We start from the raw sequence: 23,167 nt of genomic DNA, 5'->3' as shown, positions 1-23,167 counted from the left end.
CTGGAGGGTTCCAACTTAGTCAGAAGAAACTGGAGACGTAGTTGCCCCTTATGTCATTGGTGCAGAGCACCAATAGAGCAAGGGCACAGGTGGGAACCAACAGACAATGCCTGCACAAGCATATCCCACAGAGGAACGCACACAGGGATCAGCACTTGAACAACAAGAAAGAGAGAGAGACCTAGGCGCTAACATGAAATGATACAAACAACATGCTAGGTCTCCCCCACTTTGTGCAAAAAATTATAATCACTAGTTTATAGACCCTCATAGCAAATTAATCAGGAATTCAAGGATATGCATGGATACTACCATGATGAGTTCCACAGACATGTCTATAACTAAATAAAAAAGATACTGTCATCTTTGCTGTGGCCAGGTTATTCCAAACTGTGTGGTTATAAAACCTATTCTTGAATGTCAAAGAAGAGAGCTTTCAGAAGGGAAGCATTTGCCCCATAAACTAAACTATTATACTCCTTTTCAAGCATATCCAGGAACAAACAGGTCAGTCCTCCCAGAGGAGAAATAGCATTTACTCTTTCTGCAGCTTTCTCCATCACGAAATCTGACTAGCATGGAAGCTCTTTGAGAATCCCACAAAAAGTCTTATTTTTTTTGAGGGCAAACTAATTAAACTATCCAGATTATAAGAACCTTGATAATGACATCAAAGCATAAACAACATTTCTGAAGCTCTTATTCATTTTTAAAGCTCATATTCAAATCTAATTGGATTTCAAAAGAAAATAAGTTGCTTGATTTTTTATGATGGGCACGTCTTATAAAAATGAGGAGTCCTTTTGGCACCTTGGAGACTAACAAATTTATTCGGGCATAAGCTTTTGTGGGCTAGAACCCACTTCCTCAGATGCATGGAGTGGAAAATACAGGAGCAGATATAAATGCAGATATGGAAATCAATATACCAAATATGAAGAAAATCTGAAGGAAAAATAAGTCTACATGTAAAATTTACTAGTGTAATAAGAGTCCATGCAAATTCTTTGTGGGGGAAAAGGGGAATTCAGGTGAAATCCACCACCCAGTAGCAAGAGCTATGAGTGCCTTTTATCCTCTTGTATCATTTTACCTTGGTGAAACACTAAAAAATCCAAAGAGATAAACAGATGCATATGTCAACATTCCTGATTGCATCCTGCTGCTGCAATTACTGTTTACAGAGACACTAATGTATCTCAAGGAAACTCATACCCTTATTACATGGGAATGTTGAGGAGAGTGATACTAGTGAGCACAACATTAAGACACAACAGGGCACGTTTTACTTGGCCATTATTACAAAGTACAGGTGTATTTTTAGGCATGAGTTTAAAAGGAACAAATGATCTGGCTAGATTCTTGCTGGAAGTATCAAAGAAGACTATGCCAGGCTGGAGAAGACATTCAAGGAAATCGAGGCTCAAGTGATCTTCAGTAGGATTCTGCCTGTTCCTAGAGAAGGGCAACAAAGGTGTGACAAGATTATGATGATCAAGAGATGGCTCAGGCAGTAATACTATAAGGAGGGCTTTGGGATGTATGGCCCCTGGGAGGCATTCATGGACAGAGGACTGTTCTCGGGATGGACTTCACCTGAGTAGAGAGGGAAACAGACTTTTAGGATGCAGGCTGGCACAACTGATTAAGAGAGCTTTAAACTAGGAATTTGGGGGAGATGGTTGGGAGATGTCCAGGTAATCTCCACGCTGGATTTTAACATTGAGAGGGAAGAAAACAAAGTGAAAAAGGATACAGCCGTGGGTAGGAGATTGGACATAAGGAGGAAGGGTAGTGTAGATACCAATCTAATAGGTGATACTGGCAGTAGAATGTCTGTGCCTAATCAGGTAAAGAATGTGAGTGAAGCCAAATAGCAAAAATTAAGATGTTTGTACACAAATGCGAGGAGCCTGGGTAACGAAATGGAGGAACTAGAGATACTGATGCAGAAAGTAACACCGGATATTATAGGGATAACAGAAACATGGTGGAATAGTAGTCATGACTGAAGTACAGGTACTGAAGGCTATATGCCATTTAGGAAAGACAGAAATAAAGGCAAAGGTGGTGGAGTAGCATTGTATATCAATGATGAGGTAGACTGTAAAGAAACAAGAAGTGATGGAATGGATAAGACAGAGTCAGTCTGGGCAAAAATCACATTGGGGAAGAAAGCTACTAGCGCCTCCCCTGGGAAAGTGCTTGGAGTGTACTATAGACCACCGGGATCTGATATGGATATGGAAAGAGACCTCTTTAATGTTTTTAATGAAGTAAACACTAATGGGAATTGTGTGATCATGGGAGACTAACTTCCTAGATACAGACTGGAGGACAAGTGCTAGTAATAGCAATAGGGCTCAGATTTTCCTGGATGCAACAGCTGATGGATTCCTTCACCAAGTAGTTGCTGAACCAACAAGAGGGGATGCCATTTTAGATTTGGTTTTGGGGGGCAGTGAGGAGGTTGTAGGGGACAACCTTAGTTTGAGCAACCATGAGCTAATTCAGTTCAAACTAAATGGAAGGATAAACAAAAATATATCTGGGACTTTTGATTTCAAAAGGGCTAACTTTAAAAGATTAACGAAATTAGTTAGGGAAGTGGATTGGACTGAAGAACTTGTGGATCTAAAGGTGGAGGAGGCCGGGAATTACTTCAAGTCAAAGTTGCAGAAACTATCAGACGTCTGCATCCCAAGAAAGGGGAAAAAAATCATAGGCAGGAGCTGTAGACCAAGCTGGATGAGCAAGCATCTCAGAGAGGTGATTAAGAAAAAGCAGAAAGCCTACAAGGAGTGGAAGATGCGAGGGATCAGCAAGTAAAGCTACCTTATTGAGGTCAGAACATGTAGGGATAAAGTGAGAAAGGCCAAAAACCATGTAGAGTTGAACTTTGCAAAGGGAATTAAAATCAATAGTGAAAGGTTCTATAGCCATATAAATAAGAAGAAAATAAAGAAAGAACAAGTGGGACCGCTAAACACTGAGGATGGAGCAGAGGTTAAGGATAATCCAGGCATGTTGTCATAGCTTCCTACTCAGATTTGAACCTTAGCGTTCATAAACTGAGAAGCTAGCATGAACCCTCTAAGCTTAATTACCAGCTTAGATCTGATATCACTGCCACCAGCGGATTATGACAGGCTTCACTGGGGGGGTAATATTACCACAAGGATATTTTGCGCCCTAGGCGAAACTTCCATCTTGCGCCCCCCGCCTCCCCAAATCACATACATTATACACAATACACGGTCACAGAGAGTAACATGTTATAATTTAGAATTTATGTTTCCGCGCTTTAAGTTTAGCAAATTTAGAAACAAGTTCCTCCAAGTCAATGCTGTGAGCAATGTCATGTTCTAGTGACAAGGTAGATAGCCCAACAAGTCTTTGTTGCAACATTGATGTTCGCATATATGTTTTTTATCAACTTGAGCTTCGAGAAGCTTCGCTCACCACTGGCCACAGAAACCGGGAGAGTCAAGAGGATGCGAAGAGCAATAACTGTGTTAGGGACACTATCTGTCAGCTTATTTTCCCATATGAAGTTCAATACATCTTGCGGTGATGAACTCCTTTGGACTCGTCTTGCAATAGCTTGCAATTCACTGCACAAGTCAAAGGCATCAATATCTTTGGATTCACTATGTTGCAAAGCTTTCTCCAGATTCAAGCAATGTTCCATAATTTGCTTTGGTGTTTTTATTTTGCAAACTGTAAACATCATATATGAAGCCAAATACTGAACTAATTTGCTGCATCAATGTGAATCTTTCTTCAACCGAATGTATTGCTGTGTCAATGACTGCAAAGTAAAAGTTCACTTTGAATTTTTCTTTCGGATCATAAATAGTTTGTCATCTGCTTCATATGTGAACTGCTTCCTCTTCTTTCTAATACGGATTGGATCTGGTTCAAAAAGTGCCGGTACATCCAACTCCTCCGCAAGTTCACCTGCATCTACCAATGTTTTCTCAAAGGCTGGTCACTTTGCGGCCCACAAGAAACTTCTTGGTTTCTCCAAGTTGATTAATGGCATCACATATATCAAATTCTTTTGCTGAAGTTGTTTGCTAGTTATGTTGATCTCAAACAATATGTCATACCCAAAACAAGAGAAACAAGAAACTTGAAACTAGAAATGGTTTTGTAAGAGCCTTTGCGTCAACTCGTGATGTATTGCCAGATGATCCTGTCAGAGTATTGTCTTCATAGATGTCTACCAGAGCATCATAGATGTCACCAATGAAAGCAGGATGGAAAAGCTCCCCCCCAAGAAGACCTAAGACATGATGGCTGGATACATAAACAGACACCTGTCCCTCACAGGCACTACCTCATAACATGCCATTTTGCTCAGGACAGAACATCATAGAGGAATACTATGCATTCAGTGGTCTCTACACTGGCCAAGCAACAGCATGACAACTAACCTAACCAGTCCATCCAACTTTTTTGACTGCTTCTTGGGCACTGGTGAGGGTAGCTGTGCCAGACTGAGCCCGGTGATGGGTGCACTACAAATCTACAAACTGAGGCAAGGTGCTGGGCCTAGAGTTCTGCTGAGACTGCTGTCCTGCACCAAGTGGAGCACAGCCTCCATGAGGAGAGAACTCAAACAAATATCACGCTCCTTCTGCATGATTCCCCCAAGCACTTCTTCAGGCAGCTGCTATGGGGGTCACTCACAGGCTTAGCCCTGCTGTTGCAGGCAAAACACAGCAGCAGGGCTTAAAAGTCAGACAGGGCGCCCAGAGGACTCAGGGGGCCTTGGGCAAAGCAAATCGGGGGCCCCTTCCATAAAACATTTGCAATACTATAGTAACATGTATTAGGAAATGTAAAAAATAACTAGTGAAATACATTCAAAAATTAATTTGTAATAATTTGAAAATAAACTAAATACAATATTTAAAACATTAAAAGCTGTAATGGTATGTATACATTTGCAATTACATAGTGGGCAGTTGCTGGGTGATTGTGATGGTTGGTACCAATGGGCTGGGTGGGGAGCTGGGCTCTGGGTTCAGGGGTGCCCAGCTCACAGGGCTGGGCTCAGGGATGTGGGGAGATAGGGTCAGGGGGGTGTCCAGCTCAGAGGGGCTGGGCTCAGAGCGAGCCAGGGGTTTCCAGGGGGTCAGGGCTGTCAGGGGGGGATGGGGTCAGGGGGTTTCCAGCTCAGAGGGACTGGGCTCAGAGCTGGGGGTCAGGGCTGTGGGGGGGATGGGGTAGGGGGATGGGGTTGGGCTGTGGGGGGGTGGGGTCAGAGGCACTTGCCTGGGGGCACTGGGGCAGCTCAGCTCTGCAGGCTGCTGTTCTCTCCAGCCGTCCAGGCACAAGGGGAGCAGGAGCAGGGACCAGCCAAGGACCAAGGGGGCAGGCACAGGCACCTGAGGCCGACCTGTGGGGAGGCACTTGCTTACCTTGCCCAAGTTAACACAGACTAGAGTCTTTTCGTCTACCCGTCTTTCCTTTCTCCCACAATTCCTGGGGGTCAACTAGAAAAAAAACCAACAGTCTTAAAACAGCAAACTTTAATAAAAAGAAAGAAAGACTAGAATATACAGTTTCTCTGTATCTAGATGGTAATACACAGGGTTTCAACCTATAGAAAATGAAACAAACAATAGGAAAGGAATCAAACAGCCTTATCCAAAACAATACAATTTATAAGTACTTTAAGCCAAAAACATAAGACTCCATCCTGCCAGTATACAAGATGCAAATACTTTGTCTATTTTTCTGTTACTAAACTGGAAACATGAAGATAGAAGGACTGTGAATATGATCTCTCATAGCTGAGAAGGCACGACAGACAATGACCCAAGACCAAGAAACCAAATAATTTCCCTCCTTAAGCTTTGAAAATCAGTTTCCTGATGGTCTCTTGTCAGTGTTTGGTTCCTTTGTTAACACTTTACAGGTAAAGAACATTAACCCGTAGCTATCTGTTTTATGACACATGTCCCAATATCTAACAATACTTTGCTCAGTCTTTTAATGAGGAGCTAACAGAGAATTTGAGGACAAGGGATGAAGAAGGGAGATATGACCACATTCGACGGTAGAAGCCAAACTCGAACAACTTAATGACTAAATCGGAGGCCAGATAACTTCATGCGAGAATATTAAGGAATGGCCCTGAAATCGCAAGCCCATTAGCAAGATTTTTAATGAATCTGTAAACTCAGGGTTGTAGGTATGACTGGAGAATTGCTAATATAGTTTATTTTAGCAAAGGAAAGTGATTCGGATAACTACCTGGCCTGCTGGTTGACATCTGTAGTATGCAAGTCCTGGAAATTTTTGAAAGAGAAAGTGTTTAAGGACATTGGGTCAGTGGTAATTGGGACAAAATACGACATAAGTTTACAAAAGGTAGATCGTGCCAAATTAACCTGATCTCCTTCTTTGAGAAGGGTAACAATTTTAGACAAGGAAACACAGTGGATTATTTTAACGTAAATTTCAGTAATGCAATTGGATGCGGTCCACATGGGGAATAATTAGTTAATTGGAAAAGATGGGATCAATATGAAATTGAAAGGTGAATAAGGAACTGGTTAAGGAGAGACTACAAGGTTATACTGAAAGGTGAACTGTCAGGCTGGAGGGAGGTTACTAGTGGAGTTCTCAGGGATCCGGTTTGGGGCAATCTTATTTAATCTTTTTATACTGACCTTTGGCACTTAAAGTGGGAATGTGCTAACAAGTTGGGATGACACAAAGCTGGCAGGTATTACAAATACGGGAGGACTGGGATTCATCAGGAAGATTCCGATGACTTGTAATTGAAGTCAAAGTAATGGGATAAGTAATAGATGAAAAGTGCAAGGTCATGCATTTGGATTATCAAGAATCTTGTATAAGTTGGGGACGCATCAGATTGGAAGTAACCGAGGAGGAAAGTTGATCAGCGAGATGATATTGAGCCGCAATGTGATATGGTTTGAAAAAAGTAATGTGGTTGGGATGCATCAGGGAGATATTCAGTAGAGATAAGGGGGTATTAGTACCATTATACAAAGCACTGGTGAGACCTTCATCTGAATGCTGTGCACAGTTCTTGGTCTCCCAGTTTAAGAAGCATGAATTCAAACTGGAACAGGTTCGAGAGGGTACTACGATGATTCGAATGAAAAAACCTGTCTTATGAAAGGAGACTCGAGAGCTTGGCTTGTTTAGCCTAACCAAAAGAGGCTGAGGGGGATTGATTGCCTGCTCTCTATAAATATATCAGAGGGATAAATACCAGGGAGGGCGAGGAATTATTTAAGCTCATTACCAATGTGGACATAAGAACAAATGGATATACACTAGCCATCACGAAGTTTAGACTTGAAATTAGACAAAGGTTTCTGACCATCAGAGGAGTGAAGTTCTGGAACAGCCTTCCAAGGGGAGTAGTGGGGGCAAAAGACACATCTGGTTTCAAGACTAAGCCTGATAATTTTATGGAGGGGATGGTATGATGGGATAGCCTAATTTTGGCAATTACTTGATCTTTGACTATTAGAGGTAAATATGCCCTATGGCCTGTGATGAGATGTTAAATGGGGTGGGATCTGAGTTACTACAGAGAATTCTTTCCTGGGTGTCTGGCTGGTGACTCTTGCCCACATGCTCAGGGTTTAGCGGATCATCATATTTGGGGTGGGAAAAGAATTGGCAGGGGCAAATTCTACAGAGGAAGGCAGACTGGCAGAGGCCCTAGGGGTTTTTCGCCTTCCTCTGTAGCATGGGGCAAGGGTCACTTGCTAGAGGATTCTGTGCACCTTGAAGTCTTTAAAGCATGATTTGAGGACTTCAATAGCTCAAACATAGGTTAGAGGGTTGATACAGGAGTGGGTGGGTGAGAGACTGTGGCCTGCATTGTACAGGAGGTCAGACTAGATGATCATAATGGTCCCTTCTGACCTTAAAGTCTATGATTCTATGATCATCCTCAAGAAGACAGGCTGCTTTTAGATGAATGTTGACATTAGAAAGGATAATCTGAGAGAATTTATTCAATGTTTATTTTCTCTCACACTTTGGAAAGCGGGAATTAAACTTCTTGCTTTCTCTGAGACACAGTATATAAATAGGTAACACCTCTACAAGCATGCAAAATTTGATTGCAGTAATGCCCTGGGACTGTTATGATATTGAGAGAGGTGGGGAAAGCTGCATCAGGGAAAATGCAGAAGAGGATTACAATGGTGAAGAAGTGAATTTATTGCAGGGTCACCATTGGAATGGAAAGCAATGACTGGAATACTGGAGAAGGTTTAAATTGGAGATGGTGCAGGCAGTGTCTCCTGTAATATGAATCCGAACAGTGGGACGTGTACCTGAATCAAAACTTTAAACCTTCTGAAGTTCACATATCACTCATTTTTACTACCTTTTTCCATTATAGTATTTGCTTTTGTCATATAGTACATTTACATAACCAGAGGATCAACATGTAGCAGGTAAATTAAGTGATGCAGCTGACGTTATTTTCCCAGCTCCTTACTGATGCTTTAATGTGATTATAGAACAAACAAAAAAGCCATTCAGCAGTGTCAGAGTGCTTATGGCACATGGTAACTTTATATGAAGGGTGAAAAAAATAGCATGTTTAGAGCCAGGAATAGGCACTTAATAGAAACCAAAATAAATAATTGTAAGAAATATCTCTATGGTACAATATGCTAATTGTTTAAATAATAAGACCAACACTACAGTGGAAAGCACTTTTTAAAAACAGTTCAAAAGGAAAAACTTTATAATAAAGACCAACCAATAAGAAAAATATGTAATTTCTTGTTAAAATCCAAAACAAATGTTACAGTTATCACTACACATTCTACTGCTTCAGGACATCAGCCTGAGGGGTCTAGGAAGAAACTTCCCCTAAAGACAGATTATTACGTAATTGCATACTTTGGCCTTCTTTTGCCTTCCTCTGAAGCAGCCACTGTTAGAGACAGGATATTTGACTAGATGGACCAGTGGTCTGATACTTTATGACAATAGCATGTTCTTCTGTTAGTGTGAAATAATCATTTTATTAAATCTAAACTTAAGGTTGCTTGATTTATCTTTATTGTCATAAATACCAAAAACCTGATCAGAACAGAAAATCTTCAGCCATACTAGAAAAATGCTGTGGGAAATTATTTTTGGTACTTGGAATTCAATTCATGGATCAAAGTTCAATTCAGTAATTTCCAGGTGCGTGAACTGGATGAACTGGAGCTGATGGAGGGTGATGGGGGGAATGACACAGAAACCCACTCCCCATTTTACCTAGAAGTCTGCTGTGACTGCAGGGAAAAAGGGAGTAGGAGGAAAGCTAGCTTCTTCTCAGTTGTGGTGTTGTACTTTTTATTTTCTTTAGTCACTGGAAAAAAATAAGCTCTCAGTAATTTGTAAGGATGTAAATCACACAAGAGGATTGCCTCACAAGTTATGATGTACTAGAAGCAATAGAAAAAATGTGCTAACTTTATAGAAAGGCACCCATCTGTCAATATTTTGGATGTACAAAAAGAGTTACATAATTCAGAAAGATTATTCCCTGCAGGCTAGTGGCAGGAATTTGAAAAATGGGAAGGAAGACTCTGACATAGCTGATGGGCTTGGCCTTGCATATTGCATTGCATGTACCTGACTTGTGAAACCATACCTGTTACTGTACTTCTACAAACCCAGATAATCTGCAACAGGACAACTAAAGCTCTTCAGTAAAACTCCCTCATATGAACAAGAAACAAATTTAGAATCGGATGTGGGGGAATAATAGGAACTAACAAGTGTACAATGCAAAATCTGCTTTAATATCATCTTTTCACATAAAATATTACTGAAGTCTGCAAAAGACTTCAAACAACAGATTATTACCAGTTTTGACCTGAGGCAAAGCAGTACACATTAAGAGTTCTGCTCAAGAGTAAATGGGTTATGCTAGTATTACGCAATTTATATGAGCGTTAGGCTGGGCTGATTATACCCAATTCCAAAACAAAAGTCTGCAGGTTACTCAGCAGCTTTGTTGTCAGAGTTTGACTCCATATGGTGATGCACAAAGAAACACTTCATCCTCCCCTTGTTCCCACATGCCAACAACCAGTTTGCAAAAATGCATGCTACACATTCACAGCTAAAATCTATGGCCCAGATCCACAAACGTATTTAGGCTACTAACTTGCATTGATTTCAAAAAGTATTTAGGCTCCAAAATACATGTATGGACCTCAGTGTATGTATGTACCAGTAACCACCATTTTTATCCCATCCCAAAGAGAAATAAAAATGTTGGCCAAGAAGAAAACTGCCATTTCAGACATACCTCAAATGTCTCCCTCTCTCACACACACTTTTCTTGAATATAGTTCTTTAAAAAGAAAAAATGGCTCCTGTTGGAAAAAACTTCTTGAATAAAATGGAAGTGAAAAGAAGATCTGTCTAATCGGTTTCCCCCTTGATACCACAAGAAGTAAAAAATTCCTTGAACACTTGATATTCCGGTAACATTCACAGTGATGGGAAAATTGTATTAGATACTGATTTGATCCTTGAACTGACCTCAAACAGAATTTTTCTCACTCATTTTCCTGTACCCATTCACTTGTTTTTCAACAGAAACTTAGTTCAACTGCAGTAAATACCATGAGAAATATCATGGTATTTTGGCCCTGACCAGCAACAGCATCAAAAATTCCATGTGATTTCTAGATTAGAGAAGTCTGGATAGTTCACATAGGGTTCTGATATACCCAAAATATCATAGAGAGCCATCCATCAGTAAATGGTATTTGCATCTCAGATACAACATTAGGAACTAACATGGGAAACCATTCACTTTTACAATGGAAATACAAAGGAGGCAAATGAATGCATTAAGTTATATCTATATGGCGAGAGCAGTGGTTCCCGAACTTGTTCCGCCGCTTGTGCAGGGAAAGCCCCTAGTGGGCCAGGCTGGTTTGTGTACCTGCTGCATCTGCAGATTCAGTCAATCGTGGCTCCAGCAGCTCCTATTGGCCTGGAGCAGCGAACCACGGCCACTGGGAGCTGCGATCGTCCAAACCTGCGGACACAGCAGGTACACAAACCAGCCCGGCCCGCCAGGGGCTTTCCCTGCACAAGCGGCGGAACAAGTATGGGAACCACTGGGTCAGAGAATACTTGTTCAGCTTTTGCCCTCAGTTAGCCTTAATTTATACATTATCCCTCTTTTGACATACACAGCTCTATTTTTACATTATTTGCAAATTATAAAATGCTGCGTGTTGTAAAATAATAAAGTGTCCAGATTATTTCACCTCACTTCATTCCTGTGTTCTTTACTAGTGACTTATTTGTACAAGGGGAGAAATATTAATGATTTTTTTAAAAAAAGAAAATAATTTATTTTTGACTGTGACCTCTATTGTATATGAGCAGTGGCAATTAAAACCAGAAGAAAGCTCGAAGTTGCAACCAATGTGGGCTGACAGTGGGGTATGGATAAGTGCATTACATCACATAGCTGTGCACCTGTTAATAACATCCAAGACTGCTTATGCTGAAGTCATAATAGGCATATCTGTATGCTCACAATGATGATATCATGACAGCTACCAGGCGTTCCAAGTACTGAAAACACTGTGAAAAGAATGTAGTGGTAATACAGACTGGCAAATGGTTTCCATTGGCTTCCAACCAGCAAGAAGTCAAAATTAACAGCAACTTGGCTTAATTTTAATTTAGCCTTTTTAAAAATAGATGAGGTGATATAAGAGCTTGAGTTTGTTTATTTATGTATTCGCCCCAGAATTTCTAGGCAAACAATCTGCAAGAGGTACCTGCATTACAAATAAACTCAATATAATATTTAATTTAAAGTTAATTATTTTCTTTATATTCCTCTGAAAGAAAATCTTATCTTGATCCCATCTTGGCCTGGAATATGCCTCACCTTCACTCAACTTCAATTTCTGAATAGCCCACAGGGGAATATCCCTGGAAATAATTGTTCTTAACAATTAGTTTAATTACATGAAATTAGTAGATCTCTCTTACCTAAGGACTGGTACAGCTCAGTCATTTTAGGATGATCCCAGCAGGTCGTTTGTGTCTCATGGCTAAAACATAAAATACGAAGGTTTTAGAATGAAATATGTACGGTAGAGCTTTCCCTAAGACAGACACTTCTCTTTGCAGATCTTCCCATAAATAGATTTCCATATTTAGTAGGTGTACAATTCAATGATTAAATGTTTATTCACAGAGCAGAGTATGTGTGTATATCATGGCAATGATGTTGGAGCTTTTCCCAGCCAAAAATCACAAAAATTCATAGTGTTTTTTATGATAGGTGGGTTTTCTGCCATCGGTTTTGGAGCTAAATTTCTATCTCCTACTATCATATTACATAACAAGCAGTGCAGCATATAAACCTTGATGGCGTATAAAATGCCACAATGTCTTCTTTGGGGATTAGAACAGGAAGTGTGACTGATGGTCGATATGTCTATTTGTTTCAGAGTAGCAGCCGTGTTAGTCTGTATCCGCAAAAAGAACAGGAGTACTTGTGGCACCTTAGAGACTAACAAATTTATTTCAACATGTGCTTTCGTGAGCTACAGCTCATGAAAGCTCATGCTGAAATAACTTTATGTCTATTTGTAACACTAGGTATGAATTTGGCCCATTATATTTAGTGATGGGCTCAAGATGCAATATTTACATCTAAACTATAGACAATCCTGAAACTATGGGGGTTCAGTGGTTTGGGTTCAATTTCTAATTAGACGATTAATTTATAAAATGGACTTTATTTTAAATACAGCGACCATATTCATCTCCATATAGAATTGTTCAAAAATGACAAAAATATTTAATGAACAGTTTTGTCAATTTTTTTTCTCCAGTTTTTCAATGAAATGTACGAAGGATTTGACCTACTCTATTTTAAGTGTTCACTATTCAATTAGGTGGGTGAGATGTCAGCTACAAATGCTGTCCTACATTCCACTTCAAATGGTTGTACCAAAAACCCATGTTAAATTCTATTGAATCAGCAGCCGCTTAAACTGCTTCTAAGCCCAATGTGTTCGATCCCAAACATTGATTTTATTTCTTTCCTGTTGTTGTTGCCGCAGTTTCTGTGTCTTCGAACTCAAGCTGGAATTCCATCTCCTGCCCTAGGTCCATCGCAAATTTCAAGAGGCAGTGCCTTCGGGAAGCACAAAAACAACTAAAAAGGGATTTTGAATGTCTGCAGAATACACAGTATGACCAGAATGCAAATTGGACATTCTCTGCATTGAATCAAGCAGCCTAGTTTTATAACAGAGTGGGATGCCAACAAGCATGTATCATGAGAGAAAACCACCAAACTAAAGAGTGAGTTAGTGACTGCAACAATGATTCATGCCTCCTGAGGTTACATATTTTATGATTTTTTAAATTGGAAAATACTAAAATATGTAATAATATATAACATTATGATACAAGTCTGAGACTGAAAAGTAATTTGTTTCTTCTCCTGCCAGCAGAGGACTGGTCACGTAGTCTGCAGATATATTAAAGGGAGGCTGCAAGAAAGTGAAAGGAAAAGTTTTGAAACTTGTAAGAGCCAAACTGTGACTAGGGGTATGTTTACACGACCCGCCAGATCAGCAGGTAGTGATTAATCTATTGGGGACTGATTTATTGCGTCTAGTGTAGATGTGATAAAATCGATCCCCGATAGCTCTGCCGTCAATTCCGGAACTCCATCACGGCGAGAGGTGGAAGCAGAGTCAACGGGGGAGCATTAGCGGTCGACTCATCACCATTCTCATGGCCAGGTAAATCAACCTAAGATACTCGTAGCTGAAGTTGGGTATCTTAGGTCGACTACCCGCCCAGTGTAGACCTAGCCTAGCTCTTTCACAGGAAGGCTGATCACAACTGCAGTTCCTACATTTGAGGAGCAAGGGGAATGCTCTTCTGTCTGCAGATTGGCACAAAAAAGTATGGGGATAAAGGCAGGACCTGATCCAGAGCTCTATGAAGTCAGTGCAGAGGCTCCTATCAGTATCACTGGGCTTAGAAACAAAGCTTTGGAGAAGGCTGCTTCTTCCTGTTTACCAATTTGTGCTCTCTGGCACAATCTAACCTAAGAAGGGGCAAAATCTGTACTGAGACTCTTGTGAAACAATTAGAATGACATACCTTCTATTTGGTCTAGCTTCCTACTTAAAAGAGAGGGTTGGTTAGTTGGCACAAGTGAACCTTTTACTGACTGAACTCTACATTCAACATTCTTTGACATGCTTCTTGCTTGTAATGATTTCCAAGCTTTGCAGTGAAGTCACAGCAAAGACCAATGTTGAGGGATCACAGACTATTACAATAGAAAAAACTAAGGCATAGAATGCTCCAGAAGGATACAAGATTTTAAAGAAAACTATTTCTGATTGATCTCAGTATCTCTCCTCCCTTTATAATGGTAGAGCCTGCATACCGTGAAAGAGGGAGAAAGAGATGGGAACATCTCAAAGGTCTTGCATTGCTCACTGACACCACAGCAGAGAGCAACAGTTAATGGCTGCAAACACACAGGCTGAATTGAGATTGATTGTGGGGTTTTGTTTTGTTTTTTTAAAGCATAAAATAGGAAACCCAGAATAAAAGTTGAAGAAACCCTACGGATCTGTCTCAGACTCATCTGATGTCCTGTATTCCCTACCATGTGTGACACAGATAGGAAACCTGGGGTGAGAATACAGCATTAGCTGCTTACAGTGACCTTGGATACAGCTAAACTGCATTTGCAAAGAAAATGAATAAAAGTTGAAAAACATTTTAGAGAATCAATACGTTAATTGTACTTTTGGCTGTAAAAAGCCTCATCTTACTACAAAGTAGTTCTGGGGAGGAAAAAAGCCTCAATGTAAAACAACTCAATTGAGAAACTACATGACTCTGGACTTTGGTAAATAGATACAGAACTAGGTTAAGTGACCAGAAGTTGTTACATCTGATGGCTGTTCAACATCTACATAACATTCTTTTGCCCGCAACTGGTAACCTGTTGTGAATTCTTAGCACAGAAGTCAAGAATCACATAGGGATGTCTCCTCCAGACCAGAGTTGAGACACATATGTGGGGCAGTGTGAGGAATTTCTCTCTACTGCTGACCACTCTTCTTGTAACCAGAAATCCCTATTATATAAACAGCAATCATTCTTTCATTTTCTACAATGCCATCTTCCATGTGGTGTTTGGGTGTTTGAGCAGTGAGTGTGTCATTGATCAGAATGTCAAACAACATAGAAATACTAGGAGAAAGTTCACCCAACAATTGCATCAGAGCTGTATTTCTCTTTCAAAATAAACTACCTAATTTTCCAAGTGAAATGAGTTCGGTTGTCTCAGACTGCTTTGTGAATACAACAGAGAACTTTAGGCTCCAGTGCTGTCAATCTAACATGATTCACAAGCACTGGTTTTATGCATTTTTGATAAACACTGCATGGTCATCTATAATGCAGAGAAGTGCAGAAGGGCACAGCCTCTATTTAGAATTCAATTACTCCATTTATCCACAAGTGAACTATGCAAACCTGAAATCTGCAGGGCAAATGAACCCCTTCGTCTATTTGGCCTTTCATTGACCTCAATCCCATATTGAAGGAAATACCCCTTTCTATGGGGATGAATGTCAAGTCAGTATCCATGGAAGCTCATTTCTTTGCCTTCTCTTAAGTAATGATTATCCACTGGGCTGAATGCTGTGTATCAGGTTTTTATTATATCCACAGGCAATTCAGCTGAGACTATCAAACTCATATCTTACAAGACAACGAGAGCCGGACTCTAGAACTGGAGGTATCCCTCTCACTCTTGCATGAAAGTCAGTGTTTTAAGGAAACTCTGCATTCCAACTCTGTAAAGGTTGAGTGCCTGTGAAGAATAAGGGCAGATTTTGCTGGTACTTTACATTCAGAACACAAGAAGGCTGCAGCTTTTTCATTCTAACTAAAAAGTGTTGCCTCTTCCTGAACATTTTCAGCACAGAAAGTTATCAACAATTCCAAACACATGTACAGCTCAAGGAAAGGTTAGATTCCATTGAGACTATCTTTCATAAGCCTCTTTGCCATTTTCAAAGGCCACTTAATTGTAAGCTTTGGGGTTGGCTGTGGGAGGGGGTGTGTATGTGTGTACTATGAACACCATCTCAAGTGAAATGCCAGCTCAGCAATTCTAGGCTGTCTCAAAGATACTTGGGTACTCTACCATTGTTAACAGATCTGCTGAAAAATGTTTGCCATACTTCCTAACTAGATCCCATAAAGTCAGAGAAACATTACAAGTTCATGCCTCTCTAGCTTATCAAGATGCAAAAGAAAAATAAAGATAGGCCTGGAAGAACAACAGATGATAGCGGTGTGATGATGATTGGCACACTAAAATACATAGATAGTTCAGTGGGATAAAAGCACCATCTTTGTACAAATGATGCGACATTAAATCAGTGGTTCTCAAACTATTGTACTCGTGACACCTTTCACATAGCAAGCCTCATAGTGCAACTCCCCTTATAAATTAAAAACACTTGTTTATATATTTAACACCATTATAAATGCTGGAGGCAAAGGGGGGTTTGGGGTGGAGGCTGACCGCTCGTGACCCCCCTCCCCCATATAATAACCTCCTGACCCCGTTTGAGAACCCGTGTATTAAATGAATTTGGTAGTCTCCACTCAGTCCTTAGGGGGTGGTGATAGAGGATTAAGCACATTTTTTTTTTTTTAAATCAGGAGTAGCACAACACTGGGACAGCAAAGATTTTTCTCAATAGGATTCAGGTGCATAGAGAACTTTGCAAAAAACACTTTAGCATCCTATATCTGCATATAACCAACACAACTTCTCTATCATTGCCAAGAGTACAATGATGAACCCGACTACTGTCAGAAGAGATGACAAAATAGCACGATAAAAACTTTAACTGATGTGATGAATGATAAACTAAAGTATCAGTTCTCTATTAAAATATGCCCAGTTTGAGTAAAAATAAAATGTCTTTGTCCCCTCTTCAGCTTGCATTATTTTTGAAAAACACTGGCAGCAAAAGGAGTAGAAAAAAATTCTCCTTCATAAATCATCTTTAAACCTTTTAAAGTTGTTCTTGATTTTATTCATTCTGCCAGTTTTAAATTTCAAAGATTTGGTCTCCCATGTTTATTCATTGCTAAGGTTCACAGCAGAGAATTTGAATACGGAGCCCACCCCACTCTCTAAATTGTTACATTCCTCTTAATTTGTGACTATATTAAAGCAAATTCCACCAGTTCCTTTACTTCAAAATGCACTATGAAGGGTGGGGGGAGGGGTATGTGTGTGTGCGAGAGAGAGGGTATGTCTTCACTACCGGCCGTATCGGTGGATAGCAATCCATTTCTCGGGGATCGATGTATCGCTTCTCATCTACATGAGATATATCGATCCCAGAACGAGCTCTTGTCGACTCTGGAACTCCACCAACGCGAACAGCGGTAGCGGAGTCGACAGGGGGAGCCGCAGACGTTGCTCCCGCGCTGTGAGGACGGTAGGTAACGCGATCTAAGATACGCAACTTCAGCTACATGAATAACATAGCTGAAGTTGAAGTTGAAGTATCTTAGATCGATCCCCTCCCCTAGTGTACACCAGCCCAGAGAGAAAGAGAAGCAAATTCTGTCAGGTGGCAATAAAGAAACAGTAACACATATTAGCCAATTGATTAGAAAGTAAGTTATTTTATTGTGTGCTGCACTACAATACAATTTATATTGCCTTTCACCTTTTTGGTTTCAAGTAGAGTGCAAGGTTCTTACAACAACTTTATGGCTGCTGTCAAAAAGCCAGAATAAATATGACAGAGTTGGGTTTTTTCTTTTGTAAAACTAACATTAAACCTTTAAAAATGCAACTTTAACTACTTGTTCTTTATTTAAAGAAGAGACACTGTTGGCCACTCAAAATAAGACTACCTTGCAATCAGTGTCACTTATTGCTTAAAACATTGTGAACCTTTTTATATCTTTCATTACTTCCCAGGGAGGAAACTAATCGCTGTGAAAAGACTAAAACAGTGCTGTAAAAAGGTAGAATTCTCTTGTTATTTGCAAAGGATTACTGTTTATCTTCAACTATAAATCTGGAGTCCATGGATCCACACAGTGATGATTTCTCTTTAATCCTGGGATCAATGTCTTAAAAAAAAAATCATCTAAGCTTTTGCCAGCATTATCAGAATACTGAGGAAAGGCACAAATATATATTAAAAGTTTCTGTTAATATTGAAACTGAGTAGTAAGATGGGGGCACATATCAACTGCTTAGTATTTTATAGCAACTATTTTTTCCCCCTTTAGATGTTCAGCATTTTATTTTGTGCACTGTGTCATGGGCAAAGATTACTATTCAGTTGTTAAAGCTGGTGAGCCAGCCCCTCCAGCTGTTACTTGTCCATTGATCTATTTGCTTTTCAAAGCTTATCCCCTCCACTTCTGCCAAAGCAATTTCACTGCAGGGTCTTGTTGAATCCAGGATCAAACAATGATGACTGCAACCAATTCCTTAGTGGTAGAAGGTCTTTGACCTTCTATATAACTATGTTTCTTGTTTCCTCAGCTCAGTACTCCATAGGCATGTGCCTCTAAACCAGTTCTCAGCCAAATTTAAGCTTGCAATGAGAGCTGGAAAAGTGACTATATCCCAGGAAAGGGCAGGTTTTGCAGTAACACACTTCAAAAGAGAGCCTCCTATACTAACTACATCAGAGACAAATTATGTGTTTCACACACACAGTATACCAAAAAAAAATACATATACAATACAAACCAGAGTAAAAACTATTACACTGAAACATTATTTCCAAACATACATTAACCTAGATCTACCACTCACCTAGGAGTCCATATTTTAAACATTTCCATGGGAGTTCATTCATGAGCCAAGTTATAAAATACACTGTATTCAGACTGTTTAAATTGAGCTGTAAGAAAGCTAGGCAGGTATAACAACACAGTTTAGTACTCCATTAGCTGTAGAACGCTAACAACAAGAAAAAGAAACGATACAAACTGTCATCCCGCTGTGGCTTCCCCCAGACCATTTGATCGTATTTCTGGCACATCCCTGATTTCCTGGCTTGGCTTTACCTTTTAACTGCTGGGGGTTCCCCCGGCCTTTTAGTATTATGTAGCTATGAATTAAATATCTTGCATGTTCCAACTACACCTATTTATCCTGAAACTAAGGGCACCTAAATGAGAAAATGCAGTGAATTAAATGTCAGTTCAAATTCCCAGAAGAAATCAGGCAGAAAGTTGACCTTTCCTATGCTGAATGAAAGGTAGAAAAGCTTCCCTCTGTAACCCTTAAAAGAGGTTTTTAACAACATTACCCCTCTGTTCTACGCACACCTCTATGCTGCAGGGTTAAAGGCACGTCAATGAGCAAAGCTTCAGATCTTTAACATTTTTTTAGTGCAAAACGACAGGGATGGGGGATGACTGCGGCGAGGAGACTAGGGAGCTACTAGCTCTCTGAAAGATCAAAATCCTTAACCAACACCCTCCACGCGTGCCTGCCAAAGACGGAACTCCCCAATCAGGGGAACTCCACCGCCGGAGGGGAAAGAGTTAATCCTGCCATTCGTCACAACTACAAGCACCTGCAGCCAGAACGGGAGGAAACAGCTGGGAGAGAGGCTGTCGCTTGCGGGGTCCCTCGGTGCAAAATCCCTGCAAGTTCCCTTCACCTCTCCGGAGCTCAGCTCTCCCCCCCCCCCAGCAGCGCGGCCACAAGTGCAAGAGCTCAAGCCAAGGCAGGGGAAGGGCGGGAGAAGAGCCGCGCTGAACTCACCCTTTGAGTTGTTCTCTCATCGCTCGACGACTCGGAGAGATTTGGGGGGATGGAGCGGAGTCCTGGGCTCAGCCGGGCTACCACACACTAAAGCAGCGGTGAATAGCACTGCGGTGGAACGAGCATTACGGGGCTAAGGGCATCAGGGGGAGGGAAAGCTGCAGGCTAGACAGGGTGGAGCTTCCAGCCTCTGCTCCGCCCTCCACCTATTGAACCTGCTAGTGCTAAGTGAAGGGCTCAAAGAAAGGCAAGAGTTTGGGATGAAAGAGAAGGGAATTATTTAAGGCAGAACCTAGGAATGTGACCTGGTGGGTGCAGCGTGAGTCCCTAAAACTATCTGAACTAGATAGTTTCTTCAGTTTAAAGAACTGATATCAGTACAAATTAGTTCTTTTTTACAGTTCAAGATTTCGGTACTGGTGGTGGGACAGGAGCACGACATTTACGAGGAATCCAAATTCTTAAACGCTGCACCTGAAAAGAAGCTGTGTCCTGACACAGGAAGGGAAAAAGTTCTCCCAATTTTAATTGCCAGTCATTGTCTTTAAAGCGATTAGTTATGTTGGCTGACTTTTAAGTAGGCTTTTATGCCCCCTTTGTTTTTAAGGGGACAAGACTCAGGAAATTGAAGAGCTGTAAAAGCTTCATGCAGCTAGGTCTTTTTAAGATAGAGGCTTTGTTGGCGTTGTTAAGGGACAAAACAGTCTCAAATCCAAAGCACCACCATAGTGTTTTTTTTTTTAAAGTGATATCACACCTCTGGAATTTGATTAAAGGAAATTAGCAGAGTCAGATTTTTAAAGATATTTAGGTGCCTACAGATCCAGATAAGTTAGTACCTACATAACTTTGAAAATTGAGCCCAGAGATCAACACCCTAGAAACAGGATGGTTAAAGTATAGCAGGTGAGTCTAATTCAACCCACTGCCAATTTAATCTTGGGATTAGAACAGGGATCAGCAACCTTTGGCATGTGGCCCATCAGGGTAAGCGGCCTGGCGGGCCGGGCCAGTTTGTTTAACAGCCGCATCCGCATGTTCGGCCGATTGTGGTTCCCAGCACATCCCTTGGCCCGTGCCACTTCCGGCAGCCCCCATTGGCCTGGAGCGGCAAACCATGGTCAGTGGGAGCCGCGATCGGCCGAACCTGTGGACACAGCAGTAAATAAACTGGCCTGGCCTGCCAGGGGGTTTACCCTGGCGGGCCGCGTGCCAAAGGTTGCCAATCCCCGGATTAGAGCATAGGTGCTGGAACTGCTGCCCCACTCCCTGGCTTGAAGTGGTTTCCATTGTATACAGGGTTTATAGTTTGGTTCAATGGCTTTCAGCACCACCGCTGTAAAAATTGTTCCGGCACCATGGATCAGAAGTTCAGTGAAATGCTCCATCTTGATTAACTAGAGGCCACTGCAATCTGTTCCCTTTTTTGCTTTTGCAAATGAGGTGCATCTCACAAGCTCCTGGAAGATTCCCAGTTGTGCAAAATTTGGATTCCTCTGCTTTCACTAGGGAAAGTATATTTAGCATTTTATTATATCTGCAATTACATTTTAAAGTATATGAACATAATAAACATATTCAAGTATATGTAGTACTTTATCATTGATTTATAACTACTGTCATGTGGATAAACCAGCTTCAAAGACTATAATAAAGACACAAAAACCAGGTACTTAGGAAATCATCTCTGGCAGCTTACTCGGGAATACCTATAATACCTATGGGGAAAGGCAGAGGTCTCTTGTCATTCTCTTCTATGTCTCCTTTTTTACATCTATATTTAAATTATCATCTCAAGCTTGAACTCAGATGTTTCCTCGGAACTTTACGAAGAAGTCTTTACATTCTCCAACCTTACTAGTAAGGTGCTTAAGATGCAACACCTTGGAACAGTAAGGGATTTTTTTAAAACACTGGATCTTTAACATTTGGAAGATAATGGTATGTAAAATTTGAAATGGGCCTTAGCATAGCTTCTGTGTTGCAGGTGCTATTTACAATTCTAATTACTTTATTGGTGGGTGCAAGGAGGTAGTTAGACCTCTAAACCCCAGCCACAATGGAACCTTTTTTTAACATGCAATCTTTTAATTTTTGTTTTTATACATGTCACAAGCATTTCAAACCATGGGAGGTGAGAGTCTCTTCTCACACTAGTTTTACACCGGTTTAACTCTATTTACTATTATGGAGTTATTTTTTATTTGCAGTGGTGTGGTACTGAGTGGAGAATCAAGCCCTGGGATCTTTGTGATTATGTAGTTTTCTAGACCTTCAAAGACTATGCACATTTGGTGTCCTCACACAAAGGGGATGTCTTTTAAATCAGTCAAAGAGCCCCTATTTCACATGGAGAGCAGGACACATTTCTACAGGCAAGGAGAATTCATCTCACCCACATCTCCACGTATATTCCAGGGACATCAGCACAGTTGCCCAGATGTAAATAAGCACATCATTTGGTGTTTCCAGATGATGACTTCATTTTAAATCTCATGATATTTAGTGTTTGCTTTATGGATTCAGCTCCTGGAGTTATTTAATTTTAAAAAAATGTCTAGCCCATGTGATCTTGGAGAAACACTTGAAAATATGAACCTTAAAGTCTCAAACACCAGAGTGCTAATACAGGACCAAAACTTACTATTTTTAAATCTCATGATGTTTAAGACATTGTCATGATTTTTGAGCACTTAAAATTAGCAATACTGCCACATTGTATGCTTTGGTAAATAGGATAGAGAATTTAATTATCTATGCAGATATAAATTGCCACAGATATCTTGATCCAAAGCCCACTGAAGGCCTATTCCATTGACTTTAGTGGGCTTTGAATTAGGCCAAAAGATGTATTAGATATATCAAATCAGAGGTGAATGAGGTGGAACAAAGAAATATACTAAATCAAACATACAGACAACAATCCCACCCTCTCCCATCTTTATGTGCATTTTAGGGAGATCTCTCTCATATTTCAACCTATTATAAACACAATTTCTTAAAAAAAAACATGAAGTTTAGCATCTTTGAGATAAACTTCATTAAATGCACAGAACAGTTGCCTGTTTAATTCGAAAGAATTCAGAGTACCTTTAGCCTGAAGCCTACAGTTCTACATAAAAAGTAAGCAATACCTTCTGTGGTAATCTAGCCTCCCAGTCCCAGACCTGGACCTTAGCGTCCAAAGCCTGGTCCTATCCCAAACCTGGACCTTAGCGTCCAAAGTTTGGGGGCTTACCTGAAACTCCCCCAAGCTCACTACCAGCTTGGATATTCTCGCTGCCACCAGATCAGGAATTA

General features: G+C 40.6%; 1 protein-coding gene across 14 annotated transcripts in view; it reads right to left on the bottom strand.

Annotated features, from left to right (window-relative positions):
• LOC116825693 (dystrophin) overlaps window positions 1-23,167 on the bottom strand; it is a 1,328,444-nt gene that overhangs the window by 88,281 nt on the left and 1,216,996 nt on the right. For 9 of the 14 annotated variants that reach the window (XM_075059803.1, XM_075059815.1, XM_075059808.1 and 6 more), the window contains one exon: window positions 12,040-12,101. In XM_075059803.1, the coding sequence (XP_074915904.1) occupies window positions 12,040-12,101 (62 nt within the window). Of the gene's footprint in view, window positions 1-12,039; window positions 12,102-19,867; window positions 20,011-23,167 lie in introns of those variants that run through there. The other 5 variants (XM_032765277.2, XM_032765278.2, XM_032765279.2 and 2 more) reach the window with 2 other exon arrangements.

The sequence above is a fragment of the Chelonoidis abingdonii genome, chromosome 1 (assembly GCF_003597395.2).
Source record: "Chelonoidis abingdonii isolate Lonesome George chromosome 1, CheloAbing_2.0, whole genome shotgun sequence".
Classification (NCBI taxonomy): domain Eukaryota; kingdom Metazoa; phylum Chordata; order Testudines; family Testudinidae; genus Chelonoidis; species Chelonoidis abingdonii.
Note: the sequence above shows the minus strand (reverse complement) of the source record. Positions and strands in the feature narration are given on the sequence as shown.